The sequence below is a fragment of the Chrysochloris asiatica genome, unplaced genomic scaffold, assembly GCF_000296735.1.
Source record: "Chrysochloris asiatica unplaced genomic scaffold, ChrAsi1.0 scaffold00108, whole genome shotgun sequence".
NCBI lineage: Eukaryota > Metazoa > Chordata > Mammalia > Afrosoricida > Chrysochloridae > Chrysochloris > Chrysochloris asiatica.
In genome coordinates this window covers 2,399,159-2,414,464 of record NW_006408626.1, presented here as the reverse complement: position 1 = coordinate 2,414,464, position 15,306 = coordinate 2,399,159, and the positions used below count along the sequence as shown (strand labels likewise).

General features: G+C 38.5%; 2 protein-coding genes across 2 annotated transcripts in view; both read left to right on the top strand.

The window, feature by feature from the left end:
• LOC102834192 (calcium-activated potassium channel subunit beta-2-like) overlaps positions 1-15,306 on the top strand; it is a 508,673-nt gene that overhangs the window by 486,030 nt on the left and 7,337 nt on the right. The window lies entirely within an intron of this gene.
• LOC102841368 (protein SSX1-like) lies at positions 13,903-14,460 on the top strand. Its single transcript, XM_006867716.1, has one exon. It carries the CDS (start codon positions 13,903-13,905, stop codon positions 14,458-14,460), a length of 558 nt encoding a protein of 185 aa, XP_006867778.1.

The window sequence follows — 15,306 nt, the reverse complement described above, 5'->3', positions numbered from 1 at the left end:
TCTCATACTTGGGACATATTGTCAGGAGGGACCAGTCACTGGAGAAGGATATCATGTTTGGTAAGGTGGAGGGTCAGAGAAAAAGAGGAAGACCCCAATGAGATGGATTGGCCAAGTGGCAGCATCGATGGACTCAAGCGTGGCAACAGTAGTGAGGTTGGCCCAGAATCAGGCAGTGTTTCGTTTGTGCATAGGGTTGCTATGGGTTGGTACCGACTCGATGGCTCCTGACAACAAAAACATACTTTATGAGAATTCCTAATGTGTCATTATAGGATAAGCACTGCAAGGTAGGTGGTTCAAACTCACCAGCCACTCCTCAGAAACCCTATTCAGAGTCGTTATGAATCAGAACCAACTCAACAGCACTTAACTACAATAATACACTTTGTGAAGCATGATGTCATTCTCCAGGGAGTCCCTTCTGGTAATATTTGCAAAATACATGAGATGTATTCAACATCCTAACTTTTAAGGAACATCTGACTGTACTTCTTGCAAGACAGATTTGCTCCTTCTTCTGACAGTCCACAGTGTATTTAATATTCTTCACAAGCACCATGTCTAAAAGGCATCAATTCTTCTTTGGTCTTTATTATTCATTGTCCAGATTTTGCATGCATATGAAATGAATGAAAATACCATAGAGTGGGTCAGGTACATTTTTGCTTTTTAATACTTTAAAGAGATCTTTTGCAACAAATTTGCATAATGCAAAATGCTGTTTGATTTCCTGACTGCTGCTTCCAAAGGTATTGATTGTGGATTCAAGTAAAATGAAATTCTTGACAACTACAGTATTTTCTCCATTTATTATGATGTTACTTATTGGTCCAGTTTTGAGGATTTTTGTTTTCTTTATTTTGAGAAGGCTATCATCATCATTAATATTCATCAGTAAGCGCTCTAAGTTTTCTTCAATTTCAGGAAGCAAGGCCATGTCATCTGCATATTGCAGGTTGTTAATGAGCCTTCTTCCAATCCTGATACTATGTCTCCATATAATCCAGCTTCTTAGATTATTTGTTCAGCACACATGAAGATTGAATAAGTATGGTGAAGGAATACAACCCTAATGCACACTTTTCCTGATGTTAAGTCACATATTATCCTCTTGTTCTTTTTGAATGACTACTCTTGGTCTATGTACAGTATGAGCACAATGAAGTGTTCTGAAATTCCCATTCTCCTCAATGTTATCCATTTTTATTATGACCTACACAATCAAATGCCTTTGTGTAGTCAATAAAACACAGGGAAACATCGAAAGGATTTTTATTTTAAATTTCACACTCTCCATCTTTTTTTCCTTTAAACTCAGTGCCTAGCCTCTTGTCAACATTATAACTAAAGCTGCTTAAGCTGATAAGCTGGCATGTTGTCCTGGAACAATTGGCTGATTAGTGGTCTCTGGGAGTTGCAAGTAGGCTCTAAGGCTCCTGCCTCCCTTGGCCACAAAGTTGTCACTGAATCATAAATAGTAGATGAGTACTAACTCTTTATGGTTGTTGCTTGTGAATTCCTCAGTGTTAATCTTCCAGAGTTTAAAACATCTTTTACCCACCAGGGATTCTCAGAAGATGTCAATTTGGCTTGAGAATGTATTTAAAATACATTTTGATTCAAAACAAGAAACTATATGCGTTTCTTGGTAATCAAGAGAAAGACAGCTAATTTTTCCCCCATGGAAAATAAAGTTCTACAGATTATTTACAGCTTCAAACTTTTACTATCACCTCTCACTTTGTCACTCCCTCCAAGACCTCTGTGTTTCCTGAATCCAGGGAATATAGCTATCTAGACCAAAGCTTCTCAACCTTGGCATTATTGACATTTTGGGTGAAATAATTCTTTTTTGATGGTAGTAGGAGCATGGTAGGATAATCAGCAGCATCCCTGGCCTCTACCCACTAGATGCTATCATATACCTCCCCCATCTGTGACACGTAGAAATGTCTGCAGACAGTGCTCAAGATTTTATTTTATTTAGCTTTGATCTTGAATGTGATGTGAGCCCAGAATTTTAAGCAAAGTATGTAAGCATTGAATTCTCTGTACAGTCTTAGTAGGTTAAAGAGAATAAAGTAAAGCTGAAACTTTAGATGGGAAATAAAAAGGCCCCAATATTTGGTACTGTGGGATAAAGCACTAGACCATAAGGTCAATTTGAACTACAAGGTCAGCAGTTGAAACTCACCAGCCACTCCTTGGAATCCCTATACAGGATCACTTGAGTTGAACCCTACTCAACAGCACTTAATGACAACAACAAATATCTGTTGAGTACCTACTGTTGTTGTCATTGAGGTGGTTCCGACTCATAGTGACCCTGTCTAGGGTTTCCAAGGAACAGATGGTTAGTATAAACTGCCAACCTTGTGTTAGCAATCTAGTGACTACTGTATAGTATTTATCTAAAAATATACTAAGAGCTTTATGAAAGATCATCTTACTTAATTCTGACTAAAACCCTACTCCTAAAATAATAAGTGCCAAATTTTATCGAGAACTTATAATGTCTTAGTTACCTAGTGCTGCCATAAAAATACCACCAACAAAACACTATTTATGAATGGCTTTAAAGAATAGAAACTTAATTTTCTTGGAGTCCAGGAGGCTATAAATCCAAATTCAGGTTGTAACTCCAGGGAGAGGTTCATCTTTGTCAGTAGCCTCTGCAATTCCTTGGTATTCCTTGGTGTATGTTTCCCCCTAATGTGTGTCTCTGTATCTATCCTGGTCTTTTTATAACTCAAAAGTGATGAGGTTTAGGAACCATCTTACACCAGTATGGTTTCATTAACACAACGAAAGAAACTCTCTGTTTTCAAATAGAATTACATCCAAAGGTACAAAGACCAGAAATTCAACATATATTTTGAGGGAACACAATTTAATCTATAAACAGTATCAAATATTTTACTTGAGCTAACTTATTTCATTACAGCAGCAACCAATATGTTATATAGTGCTGTTAGCCCCACTTTGCAATAATGAAGTTGAACACAGAAAATGAAATAGCTTGCCCAGAGTTACACATTTACTGATTAGGTTGAAATTAATTTATGAGTCTCTTTACTTCATCATGCTGTCTCTTAAAGGGAAAAACATTTGAGCGTCTTCTGGGAGGAGTAAATACAAGAGTTTTAAAAAGTCAAAATTCTATGAATTTGTGTATTCTGATGGCATTTTTAGTAAACAGGTAAGGATCCACAACATTCACATGTTGATAGCTTCATAGGATCAAGTAAAAGGCCTCTGAGCAAGGCATAGCACTATTTATGATGCATAAGGAAGCCAGGGTCATCTATAAAGTACCAGTTTACACAGAGTACTTAATAAGCAAAGAAAAGTGTGCCCTAAAAGGAATAAAATGGGAAAAATATGCCCTAATATTTGGCATTCCTGTCGTTATTTAAATTTAAGGATATCTCAACAGCACTTAACAACAGCAACAACATCAGATACTCATGGAAACTATGAATCATACATTCAGAAATACTTTTGTGATTGAGAGAGTTCAGTACTCCTCGCCAAAATTAGATTCTGAGACATCTGAGAGCTCCGTCGTGCAGAATTAAAGTAAGAACGTGTCTGAAAGGAGCCTTTACTGAGATCAAGAAGGAAAACAGAGAGAGGGAGCCCACTCTGCTCCAATTACTGTGAAAGAGGGCATGGCAAAAAGTCAAAGCAAAGGGTCAGATTAGTTATCTGACTCACTCTGGGTCTAATCACAAATATCAAAGATCTTGGTACACCATGATTTAAATTATTCTGCACATTGACTAATCAGGAGGCTCTAAACAGCTTCTATCTCATTAGTGGGTTTCTTAGGTCTTTTCAATTCTTCTTTACTCCAAGTCAAGCAGAAACACAATAATAAATGTAAAAGCTCTGGGCAAACACAAGGAGGTACAACCTCTCTCTGGAGGAATAAAACTGTCTCGACACTGAAAGAAATCACAGTGCATAGCAGGGTGTGAATACTGCTTTCCTTTCCACTACCAAATATTTCAAACAATCCAGCTCGCCAAAATCAAGCAGAGACTAGAGGTAGAAACTAAACAAGTCTAAACTAAATTTTGTGATATTCACTTTTTAAAATTGATAGTGAGCAATTTTATGTGGAAAGGAAAGAGACCCCAGATAAACAAAACACTACTAAAAACAACAACAACACAGGAGGTCTCTCACTACCCTTTCTCAAAACCTGCTATACAGCCACAGAAGTCAAAGCAGTCTGGTGCTGGTACGACCGACGAAAGACAGATAGATCAATGGAACAAAATTAAGAACCCATTAGTAAATCCATCCACCTACAGTCAGCTGATCTTTGACAAATGGCCAAAACACATTAAATGGGAAAAAGATAGTCTCTTTGACAAATGGTGCTGGCAAAACTAGAAATTCATTTGCAGAAAAAAGAAACAGAACACATATCTCATGCCATATACAAAAACAGACTCAAGATGGATCAAAGACCTCAATGTAATACCTGGAACTACCAAGATCATCAGAGAAAAAATAGGGGTAAACATAGGGACTCTGATACATGGCATAAATACGCTGTCAAACATAACTAAAACACCCAAAGTACAGAAGACAAACTAGATGACCGGGGTCTCCTAAAAATTAGATACTTATGTGTATCAAAAGATATCACCAAAAAGAAAACCCATAGACTGAGGAAATGTTTTTGGCAGTGACAAATCCGAAAAGAAACTAATCTCTAAAATTTATAGAAAACTTTGGCACCTCAGCTACAACGGCGGTGTTCCATGGAGTCAGTTCAGACTCATAGCAACCCTGCATAGGGTTTCTGAGTTTGCAAATATTTATGGGAGCAGAAAACCTCATCTTTTTCCTTCAGAATGGCTGGTAGTTTCCAACTGCTGACTTTGAGAGTAGCAGACCGACTTGTAAGCACTATGCTACCAGAGCTCCTTTAAAAATGAGTAGAGGACATGAAAAGACACTTCACCAAGGAAAACATTCAGATGGTCAACAAGACATATGAAGAAAAGCTCACAGTCATTAGACATTGTTGTTGGTAAGTGCTGTCGAGTCACTTCTGACCCATGGTGACCCTGTATAGAATTTCCTAGGAGCGGCTGGTGAGCTTGAACCATTGACCTTGCAGTTCAAACTGACTTTGCTATCCAGCGCATTAACTCACAGCACCACACCAGGACTCCAATGCAAATCAAAACAACAACAACAACAAAATGTTAGCTATCATCTTGTCCAGGCATTAATAGCAAAGTTCAAAAGAATACAAATCAACAAATGCTGTCAAGGAGAGACTGGAATCCTCCTACACTGCTGGTGGAACTATAAAATAGTACAACAACTATGGAAAACAGTATGGCACTTCCTCACAAAGTTGGGAATAGAAATACCACATTACCCAGAAATTCCTCTACTTGGTGTATGTTGTTATTTTTTTGTGTACCATCAAGTTAGTTATGACTCATAGGGACCCTATTTGGAGTTTCCAGCAGTGGTTGGTGAGTTTGAAGTTCCAACCTTGTGGTTATCAGTTCAGTGTTTATCTTACAGTGCCACAAGGTAGCTGTAAGAGATATAAAAGCTGTGATATGAATAAATGTATGTAGATCATACTCATCAAAACACTCTTCACAATAGCAAAAGATGGAGACAATCAAAATGCCCATAAATGGAAAAATGAATAAACACATTTTTGTGAATGCATAAAATGGAATACTGCCAAACGTTGAAGAATAACAATTAATCTTCAAAACATCTCATAACATGCATGAAACTGAAGGACATTTGTTGCTGTCAAATGTTGTCTAGTAGATTCTGACACATAGTGACCCTGTATAGGGTTTCCAAGGAGCAACTGGTAGGTTTGAACTGCTGACCTTGTGGTCTGTTGTCTAGTGCTGATCCTACAGTGCTGTACCAGGAGTCCTTAGAGGACATTGGTGGTTATATGCCATGGAGTCAGTTCCAATCCATGGCAACCCTGTACAGGGTTTCCGAGGCTGTAAATCTTTACAGGAGCAGAAAGCCTCATCTTTCTCCTATGGAACAGCTGGTAGTTTCACACTGCTGACCTTGAGGTTATCAGCCCAATTCATAACCAGAGCTTCAGTTGAGTGAAATTAGTCAATCATAAAATGACAAATAATGTATGAGATAACTATTATAAAAAGTCAAGAAAAGGTTTTCACACCAAAAGAAACATTCATTGATAGTTGCCAGGAGTAGGAGGGAAGAGGGAATAACTCACTGACTAGAGTATAGGCATGTATTAGCTTGGGTAAAAGGAAAGTCGATATACAACAAGAAGGAGTTTGACAGAAGAATAATGAAGGTGGAAGTAGATACAAAGATTAGTGTAAGAGTTAAAGGTAACAGAGGTAAATCCTAATATATACACAATCCTACAATAACAGTGATATATGGGTAGATACATAGATAGATTAAAAAGTTGAATGATTGAGAGAAGGAGAGTAGAAGTATACCCACAAATGTAAAGATTTGACAAAGGATATTTATACAAAGATATTTACTTTTGATGTAAACATATTCATGAATGTCATGGATCTTAAAGAGCAAAATTATGAAAAATGCTTACATATTATGAAAAACCTGGAGGGATTGATTTGTTGACCTGTCAGTTTGTTGTATTGTGGTGACCAGCATGTTCCTGCAATGCTGGAAGCTATTCCACTGGTGTTAAATACCCATGGTGAACAGATTTCAACTGAGCTTCCAGACTAACACAGATTAGGAAGAAGGAGAGGCAAACTACCTCTGAATGCTTAGCCACTGAAAACCTTATGAATACCAATGGAACACTGTCAGATAAAGTGCTAGTAGATGAAAATGTTATGAAGAGTATCAGTATATTGTCAAATATTGTGCCTTAAGATGAGCCCCTTAGGTTGGAAGGCAGGCAAAATGCAGCTGAGGAAGAGCTGTCTCCTCAAAGTAGAGTTAATTATGATAACACAAATAAAGTAAAGCCTTCAGGGCCTTCCCTTGCTGACGGGTACATCTCAAAATGAAGATAAACAGCTACAAACATCCATTAACTATTGGAACATGGAATATACAAAGTATAAATCTAGGAAAATTGGAAGTTGTCAAAAATGAAATAGAATGCATAAAGATCAATATCCCAGGCATTAAAACCCCCTTCCAAGACTGAGACTCAAGGGGAATATATGAGCAGGCATATGGTCTTGCTGGTGACCACGTTGGTCTACCAAAAAGGAGAAGTGGAGGAAAAACAACAATGAAGTTGTGAGCTAAGTCAAACCACATTCAACAAACTCCTGTCCACCTGGATTGAGACCTGGTTGGCCAGCAGTATGGCAAGACCTGGGTCCAGAAGTCCCCAGGGACAGGGACATAGCCACAGAGGACTAGAGCATTGAGTGGAGGGTCCAGCTGATATGAAGTTAGGGGAGATGCACAAGAACACCCATACTTGCAGATAACACCCATTTGACCTGGCTTCAGTGGCTGGATGATCATCAGAACTCGACTAGAGGAAGAAAGAAGAGGAAAAAAAGAGTAATCCGTTACAATTTGATGAACTTAACCTATACTTATTGATACAGCAGCTGAAAAGAGGGAACAAATCTTTACAGTGAGGATCATTCCCACCCCTTCGGTACCCAGGGTTGACAGGGATGGGCAACTTAGACATTGGTTACCTAAAATGGGGGAACTACAAAGGCACAAAATGACTGGCTTACAAGCTTTCAAGAGGGAGCCTAGTTTCAGAAGGTGTGGGGGAAGGTAGAATCTCCACTGAGTGGTTTCCAACCTGTCTAGGTGGGGCTTGTGAAAGAAGATAGTGATAAGACTTATGGTTCAGTAGTGAATAATTGCTATCAGGACTGATTGTGAGTGTTGCAAATGTAAAGATAGATGTTTGGTAACAAAAGAAGGGGAGTGGTTGAACTTGTAGTCTAGGAGAGGAGGACCCTGGGACCTTCAAGCAAGAAGAGCGGAGTGCAGGACCCTATCCAGAGAAGCAGTTACACCAGAAATGGAGTCAGAGATGATGATGTGGACAGATGGAGAGGCTGGGAACCCTGGACTCATGGGGGGAGAGGGGCTGTGTGCTGATGGCTGGGGGGTGGGCTTGAAGGGTGTACCCTTTGCTTGTTTGAATGGTTATATTTTCCTTAGTTCAAAAAAAAAAAAAAAAAAAAAAGGGAATGGAAGCAAATACTGTTGAATGATGATGCATAGAGGGGATTGTAATCATTGCAATAAAACAAAATACAATAGGATGAATGTAAAGTTGATGTTCTCCCATGTAAACTATCACCAAATTAACAACAAAAACTTAAATAAATATATATATATCCTAGGGATTAGTGAGCCAAAAATGGACTGGTATTGGTCATTTTTAATCTGACAATCATATGGTTTACTATGCCAGGAATTACAAATTGAAGTGGAATGGCATAACATTCATCATTAAAAAGAACATTTTAAGATCTGTCTTCAAGTATAACTCTGTCTGTGATGGGATAATACCCATAGATCTATAAGACCAATTAATATCACTATTATTCAAATTTACAGACCAAACACTAAAGCCAGTAATTATGAAACTGAAGATTCTATCAACTTTTTCAGTGTGAAATTGATCAAACATGCAATCACGATATATTGCTAATTACTGGTGATTGGAATTGGAAGGTTGGAAACAAAGAGGAGGCATCAGTAGTTGAAAAACATAGCCTTGATGACAGAAATGATGCTGGAGATCACATGATAGAATTTCACAAGACAATGACTTATTCATTGTAAATACCTTTTATAAGCAACATAAAAGATTACTATACACCTGGTCCTCACCAGATGGAATACAGAGGAATCAAATAAATAACTGTGGGGAAATACTATGCACAATATCAACATCATCAACCAAAACCAGGCCAACGACTGACTGTGGAACAGAAGAATTATGGAATGACATCAGCAACATCATATATCAAGAAAGCAAAAAGTTATTAGGAAGACAAGAAAGAAGAAAAAAACAAAATGGATGTCAAAAGAGACTTTAAAACTTGCTCTCCAGTGTAGCAATATCAAAATGAATGGAAAAAATGAGAAAGTAAAAGAGATGAACAAAAAAATTCAAAGGGCAGCTCTAGAAGATCAAGTCAAGTATTATAATGAAATGTGCAAAGACCTAGATATAGAGAGCCAAACGTAAAGAACACACTCAACAGTTTTCAATTTGAAAGAACTAAAGAAAAAACTCAAGCCTTAGATGACAATATTGAAGGATTCTATGGGCAAAATATTGAATAATGAAGAAAGCAACAAAAGAAGATGGAAAGAATACACAAAGTCACCGTACCAAAAGGAAATGGTTAATGTTCAACCATTTCAAGAGGTAGCATATGATCAAGAACCAATGGCACAGAAAGAAGTCCAAGCTGTACTGAAGGCATTGTTAAAAAGCAAGGCCTTAGGAATTGATGGAATACAAATTGAAATCTTTCACCAAATTGATGACACATTGCATATATTCACTTATCTATGCCAAGAAATTTGGAAGACAGTTACCTGGCCAACTGATTGGAAGAGATCCATATTTTTGCCCATTCCAACGAGAGGTGGCCCAATATAATGTGAAAATCTTCTAACAATATCATTTATATCAAATGCAAATAAAATTTTGCTGAAGATAATTCAAAATGACCATAACAGTACACTGACTGCCAGTAATTCAATCCAGATGCAGAAGAGACCATGGAACTAGGGATATCATTGCTGAAGTCAAATGGATCTTGGTTGAAAGCCAAGAATGCCAAAAAGATTTACTTGTGCTTCATTGACTATACAAAGGCTTTCAATTATGTGGATCATGACAAGCTATGGATAACATTGTAATTAATGGGTATTACAAAATAATTGTGCTCATGAGCAAGTTGTACATGCCAAGAGACAGTCATTCAAACAGAACAAGGATATACTGAATGATTTAAAATCAGGAGTGGTATGCACCAGGGTTGTATTATTTCACCAAACTTATTCAATCTGTTTTCTGAGGAAATAATCTTAGAAGCTGGTTTATAGGGAAAAAATGTGGCTTCAGGATTTGTTGAAGGCTAATTAACAACTGATATGCAGATGATACAACCTTAAAAGCAAAGAGGACTTAAAATATTTACTGATAAAGATCAAATACTGCAGTCTTCAATATGGCTTGCACCTTAACGTATAGAAACAAAAAAACAGTCACAATAAATAGCATAATGATAAATGGAGAAAAAGTCAAAGTTGTCAAAGACTTCATTTGACTTGGATCCATAATCAACACTTATGGAAGCAGCAGTCACGAAATTAAATGACATATTTCATTAGGTAAATGTGCTGCACAAGACCTCTTTAAAGTAGTCAAGAGCAAAATTTGAGGACTAAAGTGCACCTGAACCAAGCTATGATATTTTCTATGATCTCATATGCATGTGAAAGTTGGACATTGAATAAGGAAGACTGTAGAAGAATGTATTTGAGTTATGGTATTGGAGAAGAATATTGAAAGTACTATGGCCTACCAGAAGAACAAACAAATCTGTGTTGGATGAAGTACAGTCAGAATACTCTTTATAAGTTAGGATGTCAAGACCTTGTCTCTCATATTTCAGGTGGGGTCAGTCCCTAGAAAAGAACATCATGCAAGGTAGAGTCGAGATTCAGTGGAAAAAATAAAAAAAGAAAGACCCCCAGCAAGATTCACTGGCACAGGAGCAGCAGCAATGCACTCAAGCATAGCAGTAATTATGAGCTTGGTGCAGGACCAGGCAGTGGTTGCTTCTGATGTGCATAGGGTAACTATGAATCAAAACTGACTCAATCGCACCTGACAACAACTGGGGCTCAAGACAATAGTCAAGGAAGACACCATGGTCAACTGGCATAACACAGTCCACAAAGACAATGTTCTACATCCTACTTGGATGAGCAGCAACTGGAATCTTAAAGATTCATGAGCACCCATCTAAAGCGCAACTATGGTCTCTTCCTGTACAGAGGAAAGAAGAGTGATGAAAACTGAAGATGCTTTAAACAATTAGTCCAATGCACTAAGGAATCACCAGAACATCTGTCTTCATGGACCCAAGACCAGAAGAACCAGATGGTGCCTGTCTACCACTACCAACTGCTCTGAAAAAAGATTACATTAGAAGGATTTGGATAGAGTGAGAGAAAATATGGAACAAAACTCAAAACCATAAAAAGAACCAGGCTTACTGATCAGAAAAAGACTAGAGGAACACCGAGACTACGGTCCTTCATTGTGTCTTCAGATTGGGAATTCAAATCATCCTGTGGTTCAATTTTCAGCCATCTTCCCTTGATGCTTTCTGCATCATTCAATAATTTGCCCAGAGAATCTTTCAATAACGAAAGTCAAAGCTTGAATTTTTTCTTTAGTTCCCCCAGCTTGAGAACTGCTGAGCATGTTCTTCCTTTTTGGTTTTCTGATTCCAGATTTTTGTACATTTTGTTGTAATATTTGGCTTTATCTTCTCGAGCTCATGTTTGAAATTTTCTGTTCAGCTCTTGGACCTCCTCATTTCTTCCATTTGCTTTAGCATCTCTACACAGGAGAGCAAGTTTCAGTGTCTGTTATGGCATTCATTTTGAATTTTTCCTTCTTTCTTGTAGGCTCATAGTCAAACAAAAAATCTGTGCACCACCCAGGGATCTTATGAACTCCCAATTTACTTTCTCATCTTCTCTGTCCATCACTAATGTTGAATAGAACTCAAAAATTCTAAATAAATCTATGGGCACAAGTAATTTAAAAACTATTAGCTGTGATAGTTACACTCTTTAAGCCTAAGTATTATGTCTTGTTCTCTAGCATAGAACACAAAGCCTGGCCATGATTAAGAAATATTTGAGTAATATTTTTTTCATCAAAGACTGTAGAAAATGTTATAGCTGACTTTGGAACCAAGAATATTTATGTCTCACTTAAGCAATTTTTGTTTTTGTTTTCACCTCATGATTATTGTGAATGGGATTTCCACTGCTGTTGAAGTGTTCTTAGAACAATTCCCTGTGGAAACTAGTCTTTACTGAAAGCCTTTTTAGCCTTATTCTTGGGCCCATTTCCTCATGTCACCTTTGTTTTCACTCTCTTGTGTTTCTCTCTAGTTAATCTATCTTGCATTTTTGTATTTTTTTGTAAGGTATTTCACAGCAACTTAGCACACTGCCTAGCACATCAAAAACACTCAATAAATATTGATCATATTTCATTAAACTTCTAAGTCCTTTCTGAAATAAAGCTCTTTATTTTTTATAAAAGAACAAGTAAGATGAAACCCTTCCCTCAAGAACTTAAGAAATTTGGAAAACAGTTGATGTGATTGTTGTTGCTGTTGTTGTTAGGTGTCATCAAGTCAGTACCAACTCATAGCGACCTTATTTAGAGCAGAACGAAACACTTTCTGATCCCGGGCCAACCTCACTACTGTTGCCACACTTGAGTCCATCAATGCTGCCACTTGGCTAATCCAGCTCGTTGGAGGTCTTCCTCTTTTTCTTTGGCCCTCCACCTTCCCAAACATGATATTCATCTCCAATGACCGGTCTCTCCTGACAGTATGTCCGAAGTATGAGAGACAACGTTTGGCCATCTTGGCCTCCAAGGAGCATTCTGGCTGCACGTATTCCAAAACAGATCTATTGGTTCTTTTGGCAGTCAGATCCAACTCATAGAGACCTCATGCACAACAGAAGTACTGCCCAATGTTGGGCCATCCTCACAATCATTGTTATATTTGAGTCTATTGCTACTGGCACAGTGCCAATCCATCTTATTGTGATTCTCCCTTTTTCACTGACCCTCCACTTTACCTAGAATAATGTCCTTCTCCAGCTGCTCCGCGGGAAAAAGATGAGGCTTTCTACTCCCGTAAAGAGTTACACCCTCGGAAACCCTGTACAGGGTCGCTGTGGGTCGGAACCGACTCGACGGCACTTAACAACAACAACAACTAGGGGCTTCCCTCCTGATAATCTGTTTGAAATGTGAGATAAGAAGTCTGGCCATCCTGGATTCTAAGGAGCATTCTGGCTCTTCTTCTTCCAATATAGATTTGTTTTTTATTTGTTTTTTTCTTTTAGCAGTCCATCCATCCTCACTCACAGACCAACCTCATCTGTGTCCCTGAACAGAGTTGTTTGGTACGCAACCCTTTGCAATATTGGGTATATACACTCATATCTTGGCTGAAAGCAGAGAATGTCAGAAAGATGTTGTTGTTGTTATGTGCCGTGGTTCCGACTCATAGCGACCCTGCACAGGGTTTCCGAGGCTGTAAATCTTTACGAGAACAGAAAGCCTCATCTTTTTCCGGCGGAACAGCTGGTAGTTTCGAAAAGCTGACCTTGTGGTTCACAGCCCGATTCGTAACCACTACGCTACCAGAGCTCCTTATCAGAAAGATGTTACCTGTGTGTTATTGACTATGCAAAGGCTTTTGATTGTGTGGATCATGACAAGCTATGGATAACATTGCAAAGTATGAGTACTCAGGAACACTTGTGTTCATGAGGAATCTGTACCTGGACCAATAAGCATTATTTGAACAGAACATGGGAACGCTGACTGTTTTAAAATTTAAAAAGATGAGACTAGTAGACCAATTTTACCTCCCTTAATCCCACCCACTTTACTTAGCTCTGATTGGCCAGATTGAACTCACCAACTGCCATGATTGGCTGATTGTGCTTGGGCCAGTTCACTTGCCGTATTTTATCCCCTAACCGAGTGAGACTTCGACTCTTCGCTTTCGCTGCTTCACATCCACTTCGCAGGTGGTGAGAAGTGCTGGGTTTGTGCCAGAGTGATTCGGACTGTATCCCTTGGTGACCAGTACCATGAACAGAGGCAGAGCTTCTGCCAAAACCTCCAAGCCTAATACCCAGAAATCTGATAGGAAGAGCAAGGCTTTCAAGGACATTGCCAAATACTTCTCTAAGGAAGAATGGGAAGAGATGGGATACTCTGAGAAAGTGACCCATGTATATATGAAGAGAAACTTTGATGCCATGAATAATCTAGGTCTCAATACTTCCACCCCATCTTTCATGCATCCTAATATACAGACTGCCAAGATGGATGACTCTGATGACATAGAGAACCAGGAAGAACCGCCTCAGATGGCTTCCAGTGCGCTACAAAGCAAACGCCGGAAGATGACGTCCAAGAAGACGTCACAGAATGAAAATGATCCGAAAGCAATGTCAGGAACGGCAGGCTTGATGAAACCGTCTGGCGCAGAACAGGCTAAGAAACAGCCAACACCCTTAGGTCAGCATAATCAACAGAAACCAGAACCCATGAAAGATGAGACTAAAATCTGGTCTCACAGGCTGCGTGAAAGAAAGTATCATGTGGTGTATGAAGAAATCAGCGAACCCAATGAAGACAACTAATTCTGTATGGAGAGGAGTAGAACCTGGTGACCTTTCAAGAATGTCAGTTTATCCTTATCTTCTATTATATTTAGTGTGTCATTAGGTGGGGTTGTCTACTCCAGGCCATCAGACGTAATACAAGTAAAAGAAAGCTCACAGCACTTAAAAGTTCAACGTCAAGTTTCCTTACTATGTAGCAAGCACTTGGTTAGATATTAGAGTTTCACTGATGAACAAGATATAGACCTAATGCATAGTTCTGTCTGGATGCCTATGCACTTTCCTCAGAAAACAAGTATTGTTAGATACAGTTTGCAAAGTATAGCACTACCTCCTCCCACACCAGATGTCACTACAAAGAAAAGCTTTGGGTGTTTAATTCCAGACATTTTTCTCAGCACTTACACACACAGGGTACCATTGAGGGCATCTTCCAACTTTTCCCCAGTAACAGTATGTCCTGGAGAGATCCCTCTCATTCTGTCAACCCTATCGTTAATTTATTTTATAGCAGTTACCATTAATAAACATGAGCATTTGAAAAAATTTTTAAAGATGTGTGACAAGGTTGTATTCTTTCACCATATTTATTCAACCTGTATGCTGAGCAAATAATCCGAGAAGCTGTGTTTTATGAAGAAAAACGTGGCATCGGGATTGGAAGAAGACTCATTAACAACCTGCAATATGCAGATAATTCAACCTTGCTTGCTGAAAGTGAAGAAGACTTAAAACACACACTGATGAAGATCAAAGAGCACAGCCTTCAGTATGGATTACATCTCAATGTAAAGAAAACAAAAATCCTCACCACTGGACCAATAAACAATATTCTTATCAACGGAGAAAGCATTGAAGTTGTCC

Bases quoted from the DNA above. Each gene is read 5' to 3' on its own strand.
- LOC102841368 (XM_006867716.1), top strand. From the start codon at position 13,903: ATGAACAGAGGCAGAGCTTCTGCCAAAACCTCCAAGCCTAATACCCAG.